Here is a 26,605-nt window from a genome sequence, read left to right as displayed (position 1 = left end):
TTGCTTCAGCTACATGGTCAGGCCAGTGGATAAAACCAGCTTAACCCTTCCCTTCGTCACGTCGATGCGCTCGCAGTCGTCCAAATTGATACCTGAGAGGGGTTCTTGGCCTGCTGCTTCCCATGCGTTCACGCCAGCCGTCGAAATTTCGGCTGAGTCATCGGCCTGGACGACCTCTACCTCATCTCCATCCCACTGTATTATGCATTGGTGCATCGTGGAGGGAATGCAGCAGTTGGCGTGGATCCAATCCCTTCCTAGCAGAACAGCATAAGTGCTCGTGCTATCGACGATGAAGAACGTTGTAGGGATAGTTTTCCTTCCTACGGTCAGATCCACGTTCAGAACACCTTGTGCGTCAGATGCTTGGCCGTTGAAATCGCTCAATGTCACGTTGGTCTTGATTAGATCTGAGCTAGAGCGTCCCAGCCGACGTAGCATAGAGTACGGCATGATGTTGACTGCCGCTCCGGTGTCCACCAGCATCTTATTTACAGGCCTCCCATCGATGTAACCTCGCAAGTACAGGGCCTTCAGATGTCTGTAGCTTCTTTCTCGTGGCTTCTCAAAGATAACCGGCCGTGGGCCGCAGTCAAGTTGTGCCACAGGTGCCTCGTCTAATCCTGGAGCACTGAACTCCGAAGGGAGGATGAACACCATGTTTGTGCCAGCCGATGTTTCATCATCGGCTTTCCTTTGCTTGGGGCGCCACTCCATTTTTCGTGGACGACCCTCTTCATCCAGGGTTCGCTGAACTTTCGCAGCCAGATCAGGTCGTGCCTTCCTTAGCGTATGCAAGTATAACCTTTCGGCTTCCTCCAGGCCGCGCAATCGCTGAACCCTGCGCTTTTGTGAACGGCTGAGTCCATCAGGGCACCACCTTGGCCGGTGGTACCTATCTTCTTCTTCTTGTCCCTCGTCTTCTGAATCCTCGAGATCTGCCCACCGAGGGGACTCAGCGTATTTGCTTTGTGGCGGGAGAGGCCCTAAGCGCCTGAACACAGACACGTTGGCTGCCTCCTTCTTCTTCTGGTTGCATTCTGGGCAATTGCCGATTGTGGGCAATCGGCTCATTCCTGAATCCCAGCAGTGTCTGAAGAAGGGGCAGTCCCAGTGCCTGTCGTTGTCGTCTTGCTCCCTTGATTTTTCTTTGGCACGGCGCTCGTGCTCCTCCTCATCGCGATCATGCCGACGATATCTTCTGGCTTCTCTAGCCAGACGATCTCTTTCATCATCATCACTGGATCGTCAGCGTCGGTCATACTGACTCACATACTTGTTGAGGAGGTGATCAGAGAGGGGTCGCTGATATCTCATGTTCTTCACTTCTCCCTCTGTGACGTAGCGCTTGCCATCATGACGGAGCCGATCGCGTGGAGCGGCCTCCTCTGTGTCCTTGCTACGAGAGCAGCTGCCCTCGTCTCCATCTTTGCCAGAGTGATGCCCAGGTCCTACCATGTTGATGCTGAACGAGGACCCTGGCTGGCAACCTTCGGGGTAAGTGCATTCCACCATGTTAACGGCGGGGAAGGGCTGGGTGTCGACCTTCATGGCGTACTGGTTGAAAATCAGACGCCCTTTTTCTATCGCCGCTTGGATGTGCTGACGCCATACCCTGCAGTCGTTGGTGGCATGGGAGAGCGAGTTATGCCATTTGCAGTATGGCTTTCCGTTCAGCTCTTGCACCGTGGGGAATTTGAGACCTTCGGGACTCGTCAACCGCAACTCCCTGAGCAGGAGGTCGAAGCGGTGCTCAGTTGAGGGCACGTCAAACTCAACCCCCCGGGGCGGGCCTGGTGGCTGGACCCATGTGCAGGACACGGGGGTTCCGCCCCGAGTCCATGCAGCCACTGCTACCTCTTGATCTCCCCCGCAGAAACTTCGTCTTCCTCTGCATCGACCAGGACTACTGCACGCTTGAATTTGTCCTGCACAGGTCCGGTGGCGCTGTTCATATGCCGACGATTTACGAACCATGTGCGCCGATGAGGGATAGTCCGCTTGGGAGGCCATGTCCTTGAGCGGTGTTGCGAGGCCCGCTACTGCCAACTGGAATGCTTCCTTTTCACTTATACGATCCGAATAACATCGGTTCCTAAGATTCCCGAAGCGCTGGATGTATTCCCGTCACGCTTCTCCACGCTTCGACGTAGTTGTGCTAGATCGGCAATGCCGGACTCGGAAGCCTCTGAATGGTACCGCATATGGAACTGCTCTTCCAATCGCTTCCAAGTCCGGATGGAGTCTGGTGGCAACGAGGTGTACCACCCGAAAGCCGATCCCGTGAGGGACTGTGAGAAGAGCCTCACGCGTAGTTGATCCGACACTGAGGCCGGTCCTAGTTGTGCCAAATATCGGCCTACGTGCTCGATGGAGCTGGAACCATCTGATCCACTGAATTTGGAGAAATCAGGGAGCCGATATTTAGGTGGTAGCGGGATCATCTCGTAGTCGTCGGGGTACGGCTTGGAATAGCCGATTGCCCTCCTTTTCGGCACCATGCCGAACTGATCTCTCAGTATGGTACTGATCTGATCCGCTGTGCTGGCTGCAGGAGTTGAACTCTGAAGATTCGCCGGGGTGGCGTACTTAGCCAGCCATGTTTGCTTTTCCAGCTCTGAGCCAACTGCAGGAGTTGAGCTCTGGAGGTTCGTCGGGGTGGCGTACTTAGTAAGCCACGTCTGCTTCTCAAGATCTGTTGCTGACGTCCCTCCTGTTTTCCCCGAAGTCCCTGATGTTGTGGCCTGGTTTGTGAGCGCCCAGTTACCGCAATCTGGCACATACGTGCACGTGTACCCGTGAGGGATCTCCTTAGGCGCCTCAGGCAAGAACTGGTAGTCACTAGGGTCACCACCGATCTTGTAGACGACGAATGCCGGTGAAGCCGGCACTTCTGGTGCTGCCAACGCAAATGGCAGCGGTGGACGGGACTGGAGTGGCAACTCTCCTTGATGCGTCCCGAGAGCTGGTCCTGACGGCGAGTACTGGTGCCTCATGATCTCCTGGATCACGCGAAGAGCGACACGCTCCAACGTGTTGACCAAGTTCTCAGAGTGGCGGTGTAGCGAGTGAGCCACCAAGTAGTTGATCTCCTGCCGCAGGGACCTGGTGCGTTCTTCTGACGGGGCAGAGAGGTCTATCCCATCGAGTGCACCATTAGGCGAGAACCCCTTCCACCTGATGCCATGTGAACGGGTTCTGTGGAAAGAGCCGATGAGGTCGGCCTCGAGGATGACTTTGATCTCGTCATACTTCTTCTTGAGCTCATCGGTCAGATCCTCGTACGTGACTGGCGTGCCGTCCGCCATCTCAGATGTAGATGGCGATGTGGTTGATGTAGAAGCTTGTCCCACCGGGCGTGCCAGAATGTGTTGCTGCCAAAACCCACCGGCGGGCAGCGACAGGCAACACCGTAGAGCCGGGAACAACCTAGGGCTGCGGCTGGCCGAGGTCCCTCCGAGCGACGGCCCGCAAAGCCTTCTGGTACACACGTCCGATGCTGATGCAAGGGCGTGCCACCTGACCTATACCTGGTCAGGAAGGTGATGGAGATGCCTCGCTTAGTTTCCTGCATGGCATACACGTAAACATTAAATACGAGCCTCGATCGGCTCTCAGGTTATCCTGTGAATCGGCTCAGGGAGCCGATCCACCCATGATTCGTACGAGGTGCACGAATATATGGTGGTCCTGCTTGATCAAGATAAAGCTAATGAGATCTACGACGATTTAGGGTTTTCACCGAATAATCGGATCATCCTACTCAGGATTGGGCCTCGCGGCCACGCACGGTGATCATAAGCCGATCCTAGACAAGGCCTAAAAACCAACATGAGGTTGATCCCCGGAACATCCTGTCTAGGACTAGCGAACGACACCCTACGTGCCGCTGGATCCTCCAGCCCCTTGTAAGGCCTAACTATTGCAGATATTAAACTAATCCTTGATGAACAAGGAGCAACCGTAACGGATCAGATCTACTAAATAATGATCAAGCGGGGTGCCGCCCTGATGCGTGTGGTTGGCACGTCCGTTGGGAACCCCAAGAGGAAGGTGTGATGCGCACAGCGGCAAGTTTCCCTCAGTAAGAAACCAAGGTTTAATCGGACCAGTAGGAGTCAAGAAGCACGTTGAAGGTTGATGGCGGCGAGATGTAGTGCGGCGCAACACCAGTGATTCCGGCGCCAACGTGGAACCTGCACAACACAACCAAAGTACTTTGCCCCAACGAAACAGTGAGGTTGTCAATCTCACCGGCTTGCTGTAACAAAGAGTTAACCGTATTGTGTGGAAGATGATTGTTTGCATAAAACAGTAGAACAAGTATTGCAGTAGATTGTATTTCAGTAAAGAGAATTGGACCGGGGTCCACAGTTCACTAGAGGTGTCTCTCCCATAAGACGAACAGCATGTTGGGTGAACAAATTACAGTTGGGCAATTGACAAATAAAGAGAGCATGACCATGCACATACATATCATGATGAGTATAGTGAGATTTAATTGGGCATTACGACAAAGTACATAGACCGTCATCCAACTGCATCTATGCCTAAAAAGTCCACCTTCAGGTTATCATCCGAACCCCCTCCAGTATTAAGTTGCAAACAACAGACAATTGCATTAAGTATGGTGCGTAATGTAACTAGTGACTACATCCTTGAACATAGCACTAATGTTTTATCCCTAGTGGCAACAGCACAACACAACCTTAGAACATTCTGTCACTGTCCCAGGTGTCAATGCAGGCATGAACCCACTATCGAGCATAAGTACTCCCTCTTGGAGTTACAAGCATCTACTTGGCCAGAGCATCTACTAGTAACGGAGAGCATGCAAGATCATAAACAACACATAGCATAACTTTGATAATCAACATAACAAGTATTCTCTATTCATCGGATCCCAACAAACGCAACATATAGAATTACGTATAGATGATCTTGATCATGTTAGGCAGCTCACAAGATCCGACAATGATAGCACAATGGGGAGAAGACAACCATCTAGCTACTGCTATGGACCCATAGTCCAGGGGTAGACTACTCACACATCACACCGGAGGCGACCATGGCGGCGTAGAGTCCTCCGGGAGATGATTCCCCTCTCCGGCAGGTGCCGGAGGCGATCTCCTGGATCCCCGAGATGGGATCGGCGGCGGCGGCGTCTCTGGAAGGTTTTCCGTATCGTGGCTCTCGGTGCGGGGTTTCGTCACGGAGACTTTTTATAGGCGGAAGGGCAGGTCAAGAGGCGGCACGGGGGCCCCACACCACAGGGCCGCGCGGCCAAGGGGGGGGCCGCGCCGCCCTAGGGTGTGGCCCCTCCGTGGCCCCTCTTCGTCTCTCCTTCGGACTTCTGGAAGCTTCGTGAGAAAATAGGCCCCTGGGCTTTGATTTCGTCCAATTCCGAGAATATTTCCTTACTAGGATTTCTGAAACCAAAAACAGCAGAAAACAAAGAATCGGCACTTCGGCATCTTGTTAATAGGTTAGTTCCAGAAAATGCACGAATATGACATAAAGTGTGCATAAAACATGTAGATAACATCAATAATGTGGCATGGAACATAAGAAATTATCGATACGTCGGAGACGTATCAGCATCCCCAAGCTTAGTTCTGCTCGTCCCGAGCGGTAAAACGATAACACGTATAATTTACGGAGTGACATGCCATCATAATCTTGATCATACTATTTGTAAAGCATATGTAGTGAATGCAGCGATCAAAACAATGTATATGACATGAGTAAACAAGTGAATCATATAGCAAAGACTTTTCATGAATAGCACTTCAAGACAAGCATCAATAAGTCTTGCATAAGAGTTAACTCATAAAGCAATAATTCAAAGTAAAGGCATTGAAACAACACAAAAGAAGATTAAGTTTCAGCGGTTGCTTTCAACTTATAACATGTATATCTCATGGATATTGTCAACATAGAGTAATATAATAGATGCAATAAGCAAGTATGTAGGAATCAATGCACAGTTCACACAAGTGTTTGCTTCTTGAGGTGGAGAGAAATAGGTGAACTGACTCAACATTGAAAGTAAAAGAATGGTCCTCCATAGAGGAAAAGCATCGATTGCTATATTTGTGCTAGAGCTTTGATTTTGAAAACATGAAACAATTTTGTCAACGGTAGTAATAAAGCATATGCATCATGTAAATTATATCTTATAAGTTGCAAGCCTCATGCATAGTGTACTAATAGTGCCCGCACCTTGTCCTAATTAGCTTGGACTACCGGATCATCACAATGCATTGTTTTTACCAAGTGTCACAAAGGGGTACCTCTATGCCGCCTGTACAAAGGTCTAAGGAGAAAGCTCGCATTGGATTTCTCGCTATTGATTATTCTTCAACTTAGACATCCATACCGGGACAACATAGACAACAGATAATGGACTCCTCTTTTATGCATAAGCATATACCAACAATTAATAATTTTCTCATTTGAGATTTGAGGATTGTTGTCCAAAACTGAAACTTCCACCATGGAGCATGGCTTTAGTTAGCGGCCCAATGTTCTTCTCTAACATATGCATGCTTAACCATATGGTGGTAGATCTCTCTTACTTCAGACAAGACGGACATGCATAGCAACTCACATGAAATTCAACAATGAAAAGTTGATGGCGTCCCAGTGAACATGGTTATCGCACAACAAGCAACTTAATAAGAGATAAAGTGCATAATTACATATTCAATACCACAATAGTTTTTAAGCTATTTGTCCCATGAGCTATATATTGCAAAGGTGAATGATGGAATTTTAAAGGTAGCACTCAAGCAATTTACTTTGGAATGGCGGAAAATACCATGTAGTAGGTAGGTATGGTGGACACAAATGGCATAGTGGTTGGCTCAAGTATTTGGATGCATGAGAAGTATTCCCTCTCGATACAAGGTTTAGGCTAGCAAGGCTTATTTGAAACAAACACAAGGATGAACCGGTGCAGCAAAACTCACATAAAAGACATATTGAAAACATTATAAAACTCTACACCGTCTTCCTTGTTGTTCAAACTCAATACTAGAAATTATCTAGACCTTAGAGAAACCAAATATGCAAACCAAATTTTAGCATGCTCTATGTATTTCTTCATTAATGGGTGCAAAGCATATGATGCAAGAGCTTAATCATGAGCACAACAATTGCCAAGTATCACATTACCCAAGACATTTATAGCAATTACTACATGTATCATTTTCCAATTCCAACCATATAACAATTTAACGAAGGAGAAACTTCGCCATGAATACTATGAGTAGAAACCAAGGACATACTTGTCCATATGCTACAGCGGAGCGTGTCTCTCTCCCATAAAGTGAATGCTAGGATCCATTTTATTCAAACAAAACAAAAAACAAAACAAACCGACGCTCCAAGAAAAAGCACATAAGATGTGATGGAATAAAAATATAGTTTCAGGGGAGGAACCTGATAATGTTGTCGATGAAGAAGGGGATGCCTTGGGCATCCCCAAGCTTAGACGCTTGAGTATTCTTGATATATGCAGGGGTGAACCACCGGGTGCATCCCCAAGCTTAGAGCTTTCACTCTCCTTGATCATGTTGCATCATACTCCTCTCTTGATCCTTGAAAACTTCCTCCACACCAAACTCGAAACAACTCATTAGAGGGTTAGTGCACAATATAAATTGACATATTCAGAGGTGACACAATCATTCTTAACACTTCTGGACATTGCATAATGCTACTGGACATTAATGGATCAAAGAAATTCATCCAACATAGCGAAAGAGGCAATGCGAAATAAAAGGCAGAATCTGTCAAAACAGAACAGTTCGTATTGACGAATTTTAAAATGGCACCAGACTTACTCAAATGAAAATGCTCAAATTGAATGAAAGTTGCGTACATATCTGAGGATCGTGCACGTAAATTGGCTTAATTTTCTGAGCTACCTACAGGGAGGTGGACTCAGATTCGTGACAGCAAAGAAATCTGGAACTGTGCAGTAATCCAAATCTAGTACTTACTTTTCTATCAACGGCTTAACTTGGCACAACAAAACACAAAACTAAGATAAGGAGAGGTTGCTACAGTAGTAAACAACTTCCAAGACACAAAATAAAAACAAAGTACTGTAGTAAAATAACACATGGGTTATCTCCCAAGAAGTTCTTTCTTTATAGCCATTAAGATGGGCTCAACAGTTTTGATGATGCACTCGCAAGAAATAGTATTTGAAGCAAAAGAGAGCTTCAAGAGGCAAATTCAAAACACATTTAAGTCTAACATGCTTCCTATGAAGAGGAATCTTGTAAATAAACAAGTTCAAGAATCATAATGCAACAAGCGTAGAAAGATAAAACAAGTGTAGCTTCAAAAATTTCAGCACATAGAGAGGTGTTTTGGTAACATGAAAATTTCTACAACCATATTTTCCTCTCTCATAATAACTTTCAGTAGCATCATGAGCAAACTCAACAATATAACTATCACATAAAGCATTCTTATCATAAGTCTCATGCATAAAATTATTACTCTCCACATAAGCATAATCAATTTTATTAGTTGTAGTGGGAGCAAATTCAACAAAGTGGCTATCATCATATATAGGAGGCATATTGTAATCATAAAAGAAAATTTTCTCCTCAATTCTTGGGGGACTAAAAAGATCAAGCTCATCAAAACCAGCTTCCCCAAGCTTAGAATTTTCCATAGCATTAGCAACAATAGTGTTCAAAGCATTCATATTAATAACATTCCCATTAGCATGCATATAAAGTTCCATGGGTTTTTTAATTCTCTCTTCAAACACATCATGTCCTAATTCAAGATAAAGCTCATAAAGATCTCTCATATTTTTGTTGTTTTCCATTATGCTTAACTAGTGAAATAAAAACATGCATGATATTAAGTAAAGTAAAACAAGTAACTAATTTTTTGTGTTTTTGATATAGAGTGCAAACAAGATAGTAAATAAAGTAAAACTAGCAACTAATTTTTTTGTATTTTGATTTAGTGCAGCAAACAAAGTAGTAAATAAAACTAAGCAAGACAAAAACAAAGTAAAGAGATTGAGAAGTGGAGACTCCCCTTGCAGCGTGTCTTGATCTCCCCGGCAACGGCGCCAGAAATTTGCTTGATGCGTGTGGTTGGCACGTCCGTTGGGAACCCCAAGAGGAAGGTGTGATGCGCACAGCGGCAAGTTTCCCTCAGTAAGAAACCAAGGTTTAATCGGACCAGTAGGAGTCAAGAAGCACGTTGAAGGTTGATGGCGGCGAGATGTAGTGCGGCGCAACACCAGTGATTCCAGCGCCAACGTGGAACCTGCACAACACAACCAAAGTACTTTGCCCCAACGAAATGCTGAGGTGGTCAATCTCACCGGCTTGCTGTAACAAAGAGTTAACCGTATTGTGTGGAAGATGATTGTTTGCATAAAACAGTAGAACAAGTATTGCAGTAGATTGTATTTCAGTAAAGAGAATTGGACCGGGGTCCACAGTTCACTAGAGGTGTCTCTCCCATAAGACGAACAGCATGTTGGGTGAACAAATTACAGTTGGGCAATTGACAAATAAAGAGAGCATGACCATGCACATACATATCATGATGAGTATAGTGAGATTTAATTGGGCATTACGACAAAGTACATAGACCGTCATCCAACTGCATCTATGCCTAAAAAGTCCACCTTCAAAGTTATCATCCGAACCCCTCCGTATTAAGTTGCAAACAACAGACAATTGCATTAAGTATGGTGCGTAATGTAACTAGTGACTACATCATTGAACATAGCACTAATGATATATCCCTAGTGGCAACAGCACAACACAACCTTAGAAATTTCTGTCACTGAAACAGTTGACAAAGCAGCCATGAACCCACTATCGAGCATAAGTACTCCCTCTTGGAGTTACAAGCATCTACTTGGCCAGAGCATCTACTAGTAACGGAGAGCATGCAAGATCATAAACAACACATAGCATAACTTTGATAATCAACATAACAAGTATTCTCTATTCATCGGATCCCAACAAACGCAACATATAGAATTACAGATAGATGATCTTGATCATGTTAGGCAGCTCACAAGATCCGACAATGATAGCACAATGGGGAGAAGACAACCATCTAGCTACTGCTATGGACCCATAGTCCAGGGGTAGACTACTCACACATCACACCGGAGGCGACCATGGCGGCGTAGAGTCCTCCGGGAGATGATTACCCTCTCCGGCAGGGTGCCGGAGGCGATCTCCTGGATCCCCCGAGATGGGATCGGCGGCGGCGGCGTCTCTGGAAGGTTTTCCGTATCGTGGCTCTCGGTACTGGGGGTTTCGTCACGGAGACTTTTTATAGGCGGAAGGGCAGGTCAAGAGGCGGCACGGGGGCCCCACACCACAGGGCCGCGCGGCCAAGGGGGGGGCCGCGCCGCCCTAGGGTGTGGCCCCTCCGTGGCCCCTCTTCGTCTCTCCTTCGGACTTCTGGAAGCTTCGTGAGAAAATAGGCCCCTGGGCTTTGATTTCGTCCAATTCCGAGAATATTTCCTTACTAGGATTTCTGTCGTTGCCTAATCGACGGTACCTCGGAGGAGGGATCCTCACGAGGGGGAGAAGAAGTAGGGGCCATAGGGCGGAGTGCTCTCGGGACGGTGGTACGCGAGTTACCCAGCTTCGGAACACCTGCAGGATGACAGGGCCTACTGCTGCTTGTCTGGAATTATCTGGGCGCTTTCGCGTTGTTACAATGAGTTGTGGTTGTGCCTCTAGGGCTCCCGGGATCCGGCTTATAAAGGCGCACGGATCTAGGGTTTACATGGAGAGTCCTAGCCGGATTACAGATAGCCTAACTACGGTACAATATCTTGCCGTGCACGTCACGGATCCGCCTTCCATACACGTCGTACTGGATCCGGGTCCCTCATGGGCCTCCATGGATCCGGGTTACTCCTATGTCGGTACGGATCCGGCCATCGATCCGGGCTGGACTTCTTCCTTCATGATCAACAGCAACTGGGCCGCCCGATGGGCCACATGCCTCATCACCGTCTGTGGGCCACCCGGGCTTGCCGGATCTAGGCACTGTCGATGGTACACCCATGAAGTATACCCACAACAGTAGCCCCCAGAGTTCTCCGAGTTTCGCCTGCAGTTTCCGCCATGCTTGCTCCTTAGGTTTCCGGCACCGTCGGCAACGCGGAGAAACTTGAAGAGCTCCAACTTTGCATTTTCTCCTTTTTCCAACCTACAGCCGGAAAATGCTCTCATCCTGCGGGACTTCATCCATCGACGTTCCAAAGAACATTTCCGGGTTACTCCCTGCTCGCGAATGAGAGCCAACTTATCTTCACGCAATTACCCGGAATCTTAAAAGACTCAAACGGTTCCGCCAATTCTGGCGCCATTTTCGCGCGATTCGCGCGGTAACTTATCTCTAGCCATTTTTACCGCTAGGGTTTGGGACACGTGTCACACATCCAACGGTGCGACGCTTGCGTTCCGACCACAGGATGCGGAACACGAATCTTATCCCCTCAGCCTATAAATATCAGCCGTCGACCCCTTTACCCCTCATTCACCCCCTTCTCACCTCTCTGCCGAGCGCCGCCCGTGAGCCTCTTCTCCGCCGCGCCGGAACCTGCCGGAAAGTCACCGGAGCATCGTCGGAGCGAGCCCTCCGCCGCAGTGTTCTTCGTGTTCTTAACTCCGGCGAACCACCGCGCGGAAAATTCGCCGCCGGCCACTCCGACCACCGCACGCACCATTACGGTAAGTCCTCGAGCTCCAACTTCGCGCCGTAGTTGGTAGGGATGAATTTGGGGAAGACGAAGTGGGATCCGACTAAGGAAAGTTTCCGCCAAACTCTTTTTCTTCAGATGTCTTCAACAATTCCGCCTCCGACCTCGGAACCGATCATGGCGACGCCAATCTCCTCAGCCCCTCCTCCCTTCGCTCCAGTGAGGCTGGATCCTTCAAAGGATTCCGGCAAGGAGACTGAGGGGACCTCAGCTCACCCGGAAAGAACCTCCAGGGCGGGTCAGACGGAGCAGCAGGCGGAAGAGGCTGCCAAGAAATCGAAAGCTCGGAAGCGCGACTCCGAAGCTAAGGGAAAGTGGTGGCCCTGTACCACCAGCGAGATGGAATTGAAGAACCTCGAGGCGGAGGGTTTCCTGCAACCCGGAAGCTGGAGGTTAGTTCCAAACGAACCAGCTCCGGCTCCAAGGGACGACGAGATGGTGCTGACGAAGGCACTGGTGGAGCGCGGATTTTCGTTCCCGCCTTCGGATTTCTTCCGGGAGATTCTGAAGACATACGGACTCCAACCCCACAACATATCTCCGAACAGCGTGCTCGCCATCAGCAACCACGTCGCTCTCTGCGAAGGCCACCTCCGGGTAACCCCAGAGCTTTCTCTCTTCCAATACTACTTTTCTGTGAAGAAGGAGAAGATCCGCCAAACTTCCGAGTTGGCGACTTGCGGATCTGTCACCTTCATCATCCGCCCGGGCCGCGTCTACCCCCCTACCGACCGTCATGAATCCGCGAGGTACTGGTCTGGGGGTTTCTTCTACTTGAAGGACGTCTCCGACCCCGCGAATGACAGGAAGCTGCCGCCATTCAAGAACTGCCCCGCCACCGAGCTTCCGTCATGGACGCACTGCCCCCACTTCTCCGACTCGCCTCAGCTGACCCGCGCTGTCAGGCGGATCTGCAAGCTTACGGAGGAGGGGCTGACGGGAAAAGACTTAACCCTTTCCTGGTTCACGAAGCGGATCCAGCCGCTGCAACACAGGGATCGCCTGATGTTTGAATACACAGGGCGCGACGATCCAATGCGCGCCACCAAGGACAATCTCTCCGCCGACGCCATCGACAAGAGGATCCGGGTCCTCATCAAAATCCCACGTGAACTCCACGTTCACGTATGCAACAAAGACATCCACACGGAGGGATCCGGAACTGCGGTATGTCGTCTTGACTTTGGTTTATCGCTTTTCTTCAAACTTTTGGCTAAGTGTAACTTTGAACTAGCTCGAGGCGCTTGAAGAAAATCAACTTGGAACTCTCCTCCGAGTCCCATCCACCGGCCATGCGGATCCGGAAGCCACGTCAGAGGCGGAAGCTCCTGAAGCTCCACGTCCCGCGAAGAGGAAGAAGCCAGCCCCTTCCAGCCCTCACGCGAAACGCCCCCGCGAAACGCTCAGCATCGCGGCTACCCGGAAAGCTGAAGCGGAAAAGAAGCGCCTCGCGCTGATTAACACCAGCAACAAGGGGCAGCCTGCCATCCAGCACTTTTTCAAGCCTTCCGGGTAAGCGTCTTCTTCCGAGACCCAAGTTCTGGTTTAACACTCGCTCTTATATTTGTATGTTTTCCTGAAGTTCCGGAAGCCAGCCTCCCAAGGCCCCAAGGGTCCTTAAGAAGAAGGCCAAACCATCTCCGGCTTCCTTCCCTATCACTCCTGAGGTGGAAGTTCCGCCTAAAGCTTCATCTGCCAGCAAGCCGGATCCGAAGGACATCATTAACCTTGATGACCTTCCGGAAGACCCTGCCCACCATGGCGACTCCGCCCAGGGGACCTCCTCACCCACTCTTCCACCAGATCAACCAAGTTCCGCTTTCGCGGGACCTACTGAGGAAGAGCAAGAGCAAAAGGTCAAGCTCCTCCAAGTTACCAATGCGACCCGAGTCAGCCTCGAGCCAACTTCATCCCTCCAAAAACTTTCCCTCGCCGAGCGTCACGCGGAAGTTTCCGCCATGCTGAATAAGGTATGGGGGAAGCCGGAAGAGGAGGTGGGTTATCTCGCGGAACTGGAGGACAGCCTGAAGGAATTTTTCGCCAAGCACAAGGAAGTGCGGCAGGTAATACTAGCCCCCAAGCATTGGGTGATATAGTTCCGTGTAACATGTATTAGCCGATGCTTTCTCCAAATGTACTGTTAGGCGGAAATTTGAAATGTTTATCCAAGCCTTTGAAATCTTCGCCAGCCCCCCAGATTTTAATATCCGACTAACTCTCTGCTGCTTCTCAGTCCACGCGGAAACTGCACGAAGATTTGCGCATTCACGTGCTGGAGCAAATCAAGGAGATCGAGGGACTGCGCGAACACGCGGAAAATAGCCGAAAGGCTATCCAGCTGCTTGAGACCCGACTTCAAGGTACGAGATCCGGATCTTTACTTTTTTTTGTGCTGACAGTTGTTTAGGGTGCATAACATGTTCAATTCTGCTTTCAGAAGAAACTGCCAAGCATTCCTCGCTTGATGAACTATCCGCCAAGGTCAAGGTGCTTGAGGCGGAGAACGAGTCCCTCCAAAACTTCATGAAAGAATCTTCAAGCAAAGAGACTGAGGCGAGGAAGGAGCTCTCCGAGAAGCATGCCCGTGAGAAGGCGGAACTGATCGACAAGCTGGAGAAAAGCCAAGGCCGCGTGATCTCCATAATTGCCAAGAACAAAGCCCTAGAAGCGGAGGCGGAAGCCATTGACAAGCTTATCTTTCGTAAGCATTTTTCCGTGTCGTTGCTCCGACCACCTTGCATGTTTTCTCTGAGGGAACTGAATCTCTCTCTTTCACAGCAAGCCTCGGCTTTGAGTGGACAAAGGACTCAAACCTGACGAGGACGGAGGCGTACGATGAAGCGCGGATCTCAATTGATGCGCTGTTTGGAGCCTGTCGCGGAATCGCCACGGCTCTGTCGCTGAAGAAGGCCAAAACCACAGTCATCGACACGATGACCAAACTCATGCGACAGGTGCCGGAGTTCATCAAGGACTGGCAGAAGTCTTCAGCATGCGGAGCCGCCTCCTTAGTCTTGGCCACCTGCAAGGCTTTCTTCCCCTTACTCAACCTGGCGCAAGTTGCACGCGGAGCCCCCGAGAGTTCCGACATGAGCGCCCTCCTCGCGGAAACTGAAGGCTATGAAGAGCTGTTTGTCAGGCGAGTGGATCACTCGTTCTGGTACAAGCAGCACAATCTGCCCGAAGGTTTTTCCGATGCAGAGGAGGAAGCAGGCGAGCCAGAGTATTATGGGGAAGGATCCGGATCCAGCAGCGAGCACTCCGGAGAAAATTCTGGAGACGACTCTGAAGCCGGATCTGGCGGCAGCGACGACGGCTCCAGCTACCAGCAATCTGAAGAGGAGGACTCCGAGTAGAGTTCCTGTTTGAAACAATGAAACAAGTTGCATCATTTTGGCCCCAGCGAGGGTTTGTAATAAGACTTTAAATTCTTAAGTAGCTAGGAACGAAACGATTATGCATGGGGCGGAAACACTTATCCTGCTATCCGTTAAGTATTATGTGCATGTTTCGTTTTATGTCGGAAAGCAAGTGCTGACTTCGTTATTTTCCGGCTTGCCCGCTTGACCTTCCACGAGCCGGAAAACCTTAGCCGGAAACGCTCGCCAGCGGCGACGAAGCCCAATGGCAGTCCGTCCATAACCGCGGAAACAAGCCCCCAGGCATAGGTGCCGGAAATCGCTACTAGGAATCCACGAGTTCGCAATGTATAACAACTTAATCAGAAAACTTAAGCTTACGTCCTAAAGGACGATTTTGAAAATCACAACTTTCATACACGCCTAGGCGGAAATATCCAGCTCTGCGGTTTTAGTCGGAGAAAACATACACGATCTAAAATGAACAAGTAAAGGAGGTAAAAGACTCAAAGAGTGAACCAGAAGCTTTATTTCATTGATCATGTATAACTATTACAGAGTTTAGAACTCGGAAAAATATATGCTAAGTGTAGAAAGGACGTAGCTGTGCGATATTCCAGGGGCGATCTGTTTCATCGTAGATGTCATCCGGATCCTCACGCTTGCGTTTCCGGTGCCAGTTAGCAGGTCTATCCCTTAGCTCGCGGAAATCAACAAGGTAATACGACCCGTTATGAAGCACTTTGCTAACGATGAAGGGTCCTTCCCATGGAGATTGCAGCTTATGGTCTTTCACCTGTCAAAGGCGGAGGACCAGGTCTCCTGCCATGAAGGAGCGTTTCCGAACTCGACGACTGTGATAACGTCGGAGCTTTTGCTGGTAGATGGCGGATCTCTGGTCAGCTAAGTTCCGAGCTTCCTCGATCAGGTCCACAGATAGCTGTCTGGCCTCGTCAGCTGTTTCTTCATTGTAGGCGGAAACTCGCGGTGAATCGTGGATGATGTCGGAGGGAAGCACGGCTTCGGATCCGTATACCAGGAAAAAAGGGGTAAACCCTGTTGATCTGTTAGGGGTAGTTCGTAAACTCCACAGAACAGCTTCCAACTCGTCAGCCCAAGCTCCAGCTGCTCGTCGCAGCGGTCCTTCAAGGCGTGGTTTAATTCCTGATAATATTAGGCCGTTAGCCCTTTCAACCTGACCATTGGACTGTGGATGAGCCACAGATGCGAGGTCCAGTCGTATCCCCATTGTTTCACAATAATCCCTCAATTCTCCTTGAGCGAAGTTCGTGCCATTATCTGTGATTATGCTGTGTGGGATGCCAAATCTCATCACGAGGCTGCAGACGAATTTTAGTGCCGTAGCACCGTCGGCTTTTCTCACTGGCTTGGCCTCGATCCATTTGCTGAACTTGTCAACAGCGACCAGGAGGTACTCAAAACCGCCAGGAGATGATCTTTTTAACTTACCAACCATATTGAGCCCCCAGACCGCAAATGGCCAGGTGATAGGTATGGTCTTCAGCTCTTGGGCTGGAGCGTTTGGTTGAGTAGCGTAGTACTGACAACCGCGGCAGGTCTTGACTATTTTATCAGCGTCTTCTTTAGCTGTAAGCCAATAGAAACCCAATCGAAAAGCTTTTGCAACGAGTGATCTGGGAGCGGCGTGATGCCCGCAATCCCCTGCGTGGATCTCTCTGAGGATTTCAATGCCATCTTGGTTGGAGACGCATTTAAGAAATACCCCTGCTGCACTTCGCTTGTAGAGCTGTCGATCAACTATTGTGTAGGTTCTTGCTCGTCTGACGATCTGTCGTGCGAGGACCTCGTCCTCTGGCAACTTCTGATCGATGAGGTAGTCCAGGAAAGGCTGGGTCCAAGCCGGAATGATAGCCATCACTTCCCTAGCCGGAGACACCGCCACCTCTCGGGTTTTCCGGGTTAGCGCCTTAATCGAGGGTATCCGGAGATGCTCCAGGAAAATGCCAGGCGGAATTGGTTTCCTGCCGGATCCGAGCTTGGATAGCATGTCTGCCGCTGTGTTATCGTCTCTCCTGACGTATTTGACTTCGTATCCGAGGAAGCTCTTGGCGATCTCGTCAACTTCGTCTCTGTAGGCCGCCATGACGGAATTTCGGCGTTCCAGTTCCGGCTACCTGTTTGTGCCACCAGGTCGGAATCTCCACAGCATATGATGTGCTTGATCCCCATTTCCTTAGCGATGCGCAGACCGTGTAGTAGAGCCTCATATTCCGCCATGTTGTTAGTAGCTTCGAAGTGGATCTGCAGAACATACTGCAGTTCTTCTCCGGTAGGGGATTTCAGGGTGACTCCGGCTCCTGAGCCTTGATGCTGCTTGGATCCATCGAAGTGCATAACCCATGTCTCTGGTTCCGGCTCCAGACTTGCATCCGGAGCTTCTGTCCAATCTGCAACAAAATCTGCCAGAACCTGGGATTTTACCGCAGTCCTTGGCTTGTAAGCGATGTCGAAGGCAGATAATTCGATGCCCCATTTAGCCGTACGTCCTGTTGCGTCAGCGTTGTTGAGAATTGTTGACAGCGGAGCCTTGCTCACGATCACATCGGATGCTCTTGGAAATAATGCCTCAGCTTCCGGCTGCCTAAGAACACGCCATAAGCTAACTTCTGAAAGTGAGGATATCTTTGTTTTGATTCCGTCAGCACCTCGCTAATGTAGTAGACAGGTCTCTGGACGTCATACTCATGACCTTCTTCCTTTCGCTCCACCACAATGACGAGGCTGACGACCTTGTTGGTAGCTGCCAGATAAAGGAGCATTGGCTCTGACTCTACTGGAGCTGCCAAGATAGGCGGGGAGGTGAGTATTTCCTTCAACCCTCGAAGAGCTGCATCAGCTGCGTCGGCCCTGCCTAAGTTGTCTGTTTTCTTCAGCAGCTTGTACAGAGGTAGTGCCTTCTCGCCAAGACGGCTAACAAACCTACTGATTGCTGCGACACAGCCAGTTAGTCGTTGCACATCTTTGAGACAAGTTGGCCTTTTGATACACAGGATTGCCTTGATCTTTTCCGGGTTAACCTCAATGCCTCTGTGAGAGACTATGAAGCCAAGGAGTTTTCCGGCTGGCACGCCAAAAACGCACTTCAGCGGATTTAACATCATCTTGTACCTGCGGAGGTTGTCGAAGGTTTCTGTGAGGTCGCTGATCAAGTCGGATCCTTTCCGGGTCATGACCGCGATGTCGTCGACGTAAGCGTGCACGTTCCGGCCGATTTGGTCCTTCAGGCACCGCTGCATCGTACGTTGGTAGGTAGCACCTGCATTTTTCAAACCAAAGGGCATAGTAACATAGCAGTAAGTACCGAACGGGGTAATGAATGAAGTCGCCTTTTGGTCGGATTCCTTCATCCGGATCTGATGATACCCGGAATACGCATCAAGAAAACACAGAAGTTCCGCCCCCGCCGTCAAATCAATGACTTGGTCAATGCGCGGCAAGGGGAACGGATCCTTCGGGCAATGCTTGTTCAAGCGTAGTAATCGATGCACATTCTTAGTATTTCAGTGTTCTTTTTGGGTACAAGGACGGGATTCGCGACCCAATCGGTGTGGATAACTTCTATTACAAAACCTGCTTCTAGTAACTTTGCTAGTTCCATTCCTATGGCGCGGCGCTTCTTATCTCCAAAGCGTCGCATAGCTTGCTTCACTGGTTTGGCCCCCGGATTTATGTTGAGGTAGTGCTCGGCGAGTTCCCTAGGTACTCCGGACATGTCAGAAGGTTGCCATGCGAAGATATCCATGTTAGCGCGGAGGAACTCGACGAGCGCGCTTTCCTATTTGGGGTCCATGTTGGCTCCGATCGAAACCTGCTTGGAAGAGTCACCCGGAATGAGGTCATGCTTCTTGGTTTCTATCGCGGGCTTGAAGGAGGTTTTCTCGCTCGGAGATCTGCTTCTTGGTGGTCTGCATCTCGCCGGATCCACCGCGGCTCTGTAGCCTTTCGGCTCTTCTCCGGATATCACGACTACTCGCGAAGGCGGCTTCGCCTAACTCGCACTCATGAGCCTTTTTGTAGTCTCCGGATACGGTAATCATACCTTTAGGACCCGGAATCTTGAGCTTGTTGTAGATATAGCACGCTCTTGCATGGAACTTGTGGTAGGTGGGCCTGCCGAAGATGACGTGGTAGGAGCTCTTGAAGGGCACAACTTCAAACGTGATCTTCTCTTCGCGGAAATTATGAACATCGCCAAAAGCCACGGGAAGTGTGATGCTGCCGAGGGAATTTGCCTTCTTACCCGGAACCACACCATGAAACTCGGTGGTGCTATGTTTGAGCTGTTCCTTGGTGAGGTTCATCCGCTCTAGAGTCTCCAGGTACATGATGTTCAAGCTGGCTCCGCCATCCATGAGGCACTTGGAGAAGTCATACCCGTCTATGCGGGGACTTACAACCAAGGCGTAGCATTCCTTTGGCACAATTGCGGGATGATCCTTCCGATCAAATGTGCACGGAATTTTCGACCACCTGACGTCTTTGCGGCACACGGAACTATGGCGTTCAGATCCGGTAGCTGACTTGGAGGCGCGCATCGTTGGGGTTCCGAGGAAAGTGTGGTAAGCCCCCACGCTCTTTTTGTCGAATGGATTGGATTTACCTGCGGCTCCTGCCTTGGGATCCGGCGAGTTATCATCCTCATCCATCGCCTCGGAACTATCGTCCTCCTTGTCTTTGTTCTTGCCCTTGCCACCTTTTCCGCGGGGACGGTGCTTCCGGGCGCGCTTGTATCCGGCCTCCGGGTCGTTCTTTAGATCATTGACCCACTTGCAGTTGCGGTTAGTATGAGTGGACTTCCCTGTAACCGGATCCAGATGGGCCAGGCAGGGCATGTCTCTGTACTCCTCATAGGTTTGCGGTGCGCGGGATCCGGCAGCAGTGACCTCGGAGGTATGCTGCTGACCCCTGCCGGCTCCGCTTCCGCGTCCGCGTCCTCTTCCACCTCCTGGACCTCCGCGTTGAAACGCCATGGCGACCATCTCGGATCCGCCACTCTTCCGTCATCGTGGTTCTTGCGCTTATGGCTGCCGCTGCCGCCGTTGTCACGGTTCTTCTTTTGTTGGTGCAGGGATTGTCAGTAGCTGCGAGATCACCGCCTGCGTCGTCATCGGCGGCAGTGTGATCGCTAGCGATGGTGATCATGTCATCCAACGTCAATTTATTTGCATTGACCAAGCAAGTTAGCTTGTGTCGCAGCAATCCTCCTCGCTGCAAGCCCCCAATGAAGGCGTGCATTGCTGTGCGGTTGTCGACGTTCTCGCACTCGTTTCTGCATGCCAACCATCGGGTGAGGAAGTTCCTCGATGTTTCGCCCTTCTTCTGGATGCATGCCTGCAGGTCGCTTGTTGTGGCAGGTCTCTTGTAGGTGCCCCTGAAGTGTTTCTCAAAAGCGTTCTTCAGGTCGAACCAGCAAAAGATGGAATTTTTCTCAAGGTCACTGAGCCAGATCCGGGCTGGACCTACAAGGTACAACTGAAGCATGCGGCAGGCGATGTTAGGGGTTCCTCCGGCGAAGGTTACAGCATTATAGTAATCCTCAATCCAGGTATCCGGCCTTTCGGTGCCATCGTAATGCTTCAGATTTCCGGGTAGCTTGAGGTTCATCCTTGGCTTTGGTTCCTCTCGAATCATCCTGCCAAAGCACTTCGGACCAATGTAGTCGGTTCTGTACTCGTTAAGGCGGTCCCGTGCGTCGCGCGAGCCGTGGCGAGGAGACTTTGAGCGAGAGCGAGATCTCCGGCCATTGCCTCCGCCTCCACCTCCGCCGCCACCGCTAGGTGGTGGTGAGGGAGACCTGCGAGGTGGGCGGTCTGACTTCTTGCTTCCGCCATCTGAATCTCCTCGGCCTTCCTGGTGCTGACTCCGGCTCCCCGTGGCTGCCTTCGCCTTGGCGCTGGCTGCCCTGGTCGTTCCGGCGAGGCTCCGGGTCACGGCTCCGACGAGGCTCTGGGTCCCGGCTCCTGCGAGGTTCTGGGTCGCGGCTCCTGCGAGGTTCTGGGTCGCGGCTCCTGCGAGGTTCTGGATCGCGGTTCCGGCGAGGCTCTGGACCGCGATCTTCATTCCGACTCCTCCTGGGCTCGGGCTCACGAACATTGTTCTGATTCCGGCGAGGTTCCGGCGAGCGCTCCCTGTTTCTGTTTCTTGGCAGCACGTTGTCGCGGATAACAAGCGCACCATGCACTATGGGCCTGGTGTTTCCGGCTGGACTACGGCGGCGAGGGGGGCGCGGGTAACCGTTGGGTGGAGGTGAGGGGTTGCGGTATTTGTCTCTTCCGGAGTACATCGCGTCCTTTCCCTTCCTTGGATCCGACGGAGGCGTCTGTGACGGAACGGGGATCGGATTTGGGTGCTCCCTGGCCCTTCTTCTGCGCTCCGAGGATCCGGTGTGCGATTCGTCGTCCTTCTGCGCGGTAGATATACAGATATCCGGATTGGATTCCAACCTGCGCGAAGTATCCGCCTTGCTTTGCTGCTGCATTGCTGAAGCGACGAGTGTGCGGAGATAGTTGATGTCAACCTCTTCGTCCTTCTTCTTCAGCAATTCCGCTGCTTTTAGCATGTTGTCCTTTGGAGTTTCCAGCGGCTGGTGATCTGCGGGCGTGTTGAAGGGTATCCTGCGAGGCGGAATTGCTTCTCTAACAATTCGATCGGCCTCCGCCTGCGCATAGGTCATCTTTACCTCCCACTCAGCCCTCATGCTCTTGACCTGCTCGAGTGTGGCAGTAATCTCGCGGTCCTGTCTCTCGAAGTTTTCCGTCCAGGCTGCATGATCTGCCCTTCCTATCCTTAACGCAGCTTCGGTATCGGCGAGCCTCTTGGCTGTGGCCAGCATTTCCTTTCTGGCGGTCTCTAGGGCCTCCAGATCTGCGGCGTCGCCCGGGGTTATAGGTGTGTTAAGAACTGCTCGCGCGGCCACCTCCTCTGCTGACAAGATTTCCTCCGAGGGAGAATCCCTTTGGGGTCGCACCCGAGACATTGGAGATCCTTGATGGGATGGTTGGGGGTCAGATTGGCCGACTTGGTCTCCAGATCCAGTTTGTCCCAGCGCTGCTACCGTTGCGAGAACCTGCTTAGGCTGGGCGGAGTCGACCTCGGGCTGATCACTGTATCCATATTCCCTTATCTTGCGAATGAAGTCATCAGATTCCGTAGAGGGAGTATCTCCGGAAATTGGGCTCAGGTTGCCCAAAATCGACTCTTCAACCGGAGTCTCGCTCTCTCCGACAAGCTCAGCCTGATCCGGATCCGCGTTGTGTTCCGGTGCCTCTTCCTGCTCAGGACCAGCTCCGTCTTCTTGAGGGGCGGTTCCGGCGGTATGGGCCAAGAAGTGTACGAAGTGGCACCTCTGCTTTTCTAACACCTGGGAGACCCAGGCGGATCTGCATTGGTCTTCCACCGTTGTTTCCTGCTCAGGGGCGGATTGGGTGGGCTTTGAAATTTCCAGATCCAAGGCAGAATCTTCCTTGGGAAGCTCCTGCATCTCAGATCGGATCTTCGCGACAGCGTCCAGCTCAGCGGCGGTCGCGTCTCGCGCATTTACCAGTGGGTTTCCGTCGGAATCGACGGTTTCCCCGATGAAGATGTGAATGCCGCCAATTGGGACGATGGAGAGCTTGACGGGGTTTGTCCTAGCCGGAATCCAGCACTCATCCGGAGGGACGATCGGCAGATTTCCGGCGTAAAGGACGCGCCCCACAGCGATGGTGTCGTCGTAGCTTCCCATGGCGGAACCCTCCCGGTTCCGGCCTCCAGACGCCACAGGCCCCACGGTGGGCGCCAACTGTCGTTGCCTAATCGACGGTACCTCGGAGGAGGGATCCTCACGAGGGGGAGAAGAAGTAGGGGCCATAGGGCGGAGTGCTCTCGGGACGGTGGTACGCGAGTTACCCAGCCTTCGAACACCGCACGATGACGGGGCCTACTGCTGCTTGTCCGGAATTATCCGGCGCTTTCGCGTTGTTACAATGAGTTGTGGTTGTGCCTCTAGGGCTCCCGGGATCCGGCTTATAAAGGCGCACGGATCTAGGGTTTACATGGAGAGTCCTAGCCGGATTACAGATAGCCTAACTACGGTACAATATCTTGCCGTGCACGTCACGGATCCGCCTTCCATACACGTCGTACTGGATCCGGGTCCCTCATGGGCCTCCATGGATCCGGGTTACTCCTATGTCGGTACGGATCCGCCATCGATCCCTGGCTGGACTTCTTCCTTCATGATCAACAGCAACTGGGCCGCCCGATGGGCCACATGCCTCATCACCGTCTGTGGGCCACCCGGGCTTGACGGATCTAGGCACTGTCGATGGTACACCCATGAAGTATACCCACAACAATTTCTGAAACCAAAAACAGCAGAAAACAGCAACTGGCACTTCGGCATCTTGTTAATAGGTTAGTTCCAGAAAATGCACGAATATGACATAAAGTGTGCATAAAACATGTAGATAACATCAATAATGTGGCATGGAACATAAGAAATTATCGATACGTCGGAGACGTATCACGCCCCTACACCTAAGATAGGTGTAAGGGCGGCTAGATATGCAAGGGTTGCACTACGATAGCATGTTACGCGAAGAACTATGCTAACCCTAACACATCTATGATAACTACGTTGCTCGCCATCAAAAAGGCTTTAGTACGAGCAACGCATGAACAACGTGGAGCTTGTGCTGCCCAGATCGCAAGATGCGATCTAGGCAGCATGTTGCTTACCGGTAGAAACCCTCGAGACGAAGGAGTTGGCGATGCGCCGAGATTGATTTGGTTGGTTGAACGTTGGTTGTTGTTTATTCCATAAACCCTAGATACATATTTATAGTCCAGGGGATTTTCTAACGTGGGAGTAATCCCAACCGTGCACGAGACGAATTCTAACTTCTAATCTAAGATGCGATCTACTATATTACAGATACAAGGGCAAACTAGCCCAACCTTGCATATAAGGCCGATCCACGTATTTCTTCCGTATATAATCTTCAAGCCCATCTTGATCGTGGCCCACCTCTGACTCGGTCAAATTCTGGTGATAACAGTATGAAACCAAGGTTATCAAACTAGTAGGAGTCAAGGAGCACGTGAAGGTTGTTGGTGACGGAGTGTAGTGCGGCGCAACACCAGGGATTCCGGCGCCAACGTGGAACCTGCACAACACAATCAAAGTACTTTGCCCCAACGTAACAGTGAGGTTGTCAATCTCACCGGCTTGCTGAAAACAAAGGATTAAACGTATGGTGTGGAAAATGATGTTTGTATGCGAAGAACAGTAGAGAACAAGTATTGCAGTAGATTGTATTCAGATGTAAAAGAATGGACCGGGGTCCACAGTTCACTAGTGGTGTCTCTCCGATAAGATAACTAGCATGTTTGGTGAACAAATTACAGTTGGGCAATTGACAAATAGAGATGCACATACATATATCATGATGACTACTATGAGATTTAATCAGGGCATTACGACAAAGTACATAGACCGCTATCCAGCATGCATCTATGCCTAAAAAGTCCACCTTCGGGTTAGCATCCGCACCCCCTCCAGTATTAAGTTGCAAACAACAGACAATTGCATTAAGTATGGTGCGTAATGTAATCAACACAAATATCCTTAGACAAAGCATTGATGTTTTATCCCTAGTGGCAACAGCACATCCACAACCTTAGAACTTTCTGTCACTATCCCAGATTCAATGGAGGCATGAACCCACTATCGAGCATAAATACTCCCTCTTGGAGTTACAAGTATCAACTTGGCCAGAGCCTCTACTAGCAACGGAGAGCATGCAAGAACATAAACAACACATATATGATAGATTGATAATCAACTTGACATAGTATTCAATATTCATCGGATCCCAACAAACACAACATGTAGCATTACAAATAGACGATCTTGATCATGATAGGCAGCTCACAAGATCTAACATGATAGCTGATGACCCACAAGTATAGGGGATCGCAACAGTCTTCGAGGGAAGTAAAACCCAATTTATTGATTCGACACAAGGGGAGACAAAGAACACTTGGAAGCCTTAACAACGGAGTTGTCAATTCAGTTGCACCTGGAAACAGACTTGCTCGCAAGGGTTTATCAGTAGTAACAGGTTTATAGCAGTAGCAGTAGTGAAATAACAGTAGCAGAGTAACAGAGACAGCAGTAGTGATTTTAGTAAACAGCAGGATTAAAATACTGTAGGCACGGGGACGGATGACGGGCGTTGCATGGATGGGAGAAACTCATGTAACAATCATAGCAGGGCATTTGCAGATAATAATAAAACGGTGTCCAAGTACAAAGCAATCAATAGGCATGTGTTCCATATATAGTCGTGCGTACTCGCAATGAGAAACTTGCACAACATCTTTTGTCCTACCAGCCGGTGGCAGCCGAGCCTCAAGGGAAACTACTGGATATTAAGGTACTCCTTTTAATAGAGTACCGGAGCAAAGCATTAACACTCCGTGAACACATGTGATCCTCACATCGCTACCATTCCCTCCGGTTGTCCCGATTGGCCACTTCGGGGCCATCGGTTCCGGACAGCGACATGTGTATACAACTTATAGGTAAGACCATAAACAATGATTATCTTGATGAAACAATAACATGTTCAGATCTGAGATCATGGCACTCGGGCCCTAGTGACAAGCATTAAGCATAACAAGTTGCAACAATATCATCAAAGTACCAACTACGGACACTAGGCACTATGCCCTAACAATCTTATGCTATTACATGACCAATCTCATCCAATCCCTACCATCCCCTTCAGCCTACAGCGGGGGAATTACTCACACATGGATGGGGGAAACATGGCTGGTTGATGTAGAGGCGTTGGCGGTGATGGCGGCGATGATCTCCTCCAATTCCCCGTCCCGGCGGAGTGCCAGAACGGAGACTTCTGGCTCCCGCGACGGAGTTTCGCGATGTGGCGGCGTTCTGGAGGGTTTCTGGCGACTTCGACTTCTCTCTGTGCGTTTTTAGGTCGAGGCCGATAAATAGTCCGAAGGAGGGCGTCGGAGGCCGGCCGAGGGGGCCACACCACAGGGCCGCGCGGGCCCCCCCTGGGCCGCACCGCCCTATGGTGTGGGGCCCTCGGGCCTCCACTTCAATTGCCCTTCTGGCTCCGTTAGTTTCCTGGGAAAATAGGGCCTTCTGCATAAATTCCGAGGTTTTTCCCGAAAGTTGGATTTCTGCACAAAAACGAGACACTGTGAAAGCTGCTGAAAACAGCGTTAGTCCGTGTTAGTTGCATCCAAAACACACAAATTAGAGGCAAAACAATAGCAAAAGTGTTCGGGAAAGTAGATACGTTTTGGACGTATCAACTCCCCCCAAGCTTAGCTTATTGCTTGTCCTCAAGCAATTCAGTTAACAACTGAGCGATAAAAGAACTTTCACGAACACATTTGCTCATATGATGTATAT

The 26,605-nt window shown here is 50.3% G+C and overlaps 1 protein-coding gene across 1 annotated transcript in view; it reads left to right on the top strand.

Annotated features, from left to right (window-relative positions):
* LOC139830280 (uncharacterized) overlaps window positions 1-26,605 on the top strand; it is an 80,470-nt gene that overhangs the window by 15,055 nt on the left and 38,810 nt on the right. Inside the window, exons 2-4 of the mRNA XM_071818287.1 lie at window positions 14,010-14,136; window positions 14,214-14,477; window positions 14,555-14,730. Coding sequence (XP_071674388.1) covers window positions 14,010-14,136; window positions 14,214-14,477; window positions 14,555-14,730 — 567 coding nt within the window. The remainder of the gene's footprint in view (window positions 1-14,009; window positions 14,137-14,213; window positions 14,478-14,554; window positions 14,731-26,605) is intronic.

Source organism: Lolium perenne, chromosome 4, assembly GCF_019359855.2.
Source record: "Lolium perenne isolate Kyuss_39 chromosome 4, Kyuss_2.0, whole genome shotgun sequence".
Taxonomy (NCBI): domain Eukaryota; kingdom Viridiplantae; phylum Streptophyta; class Magnoliopsida; order Poales; family Poaceae; genus Lolium; species Lolium perenne.
The sequence above is the reverse complement of the archived record's forward strand: the minus strand, read 5'-3'. Positions and strand labels throughout refer to the sequence as shown.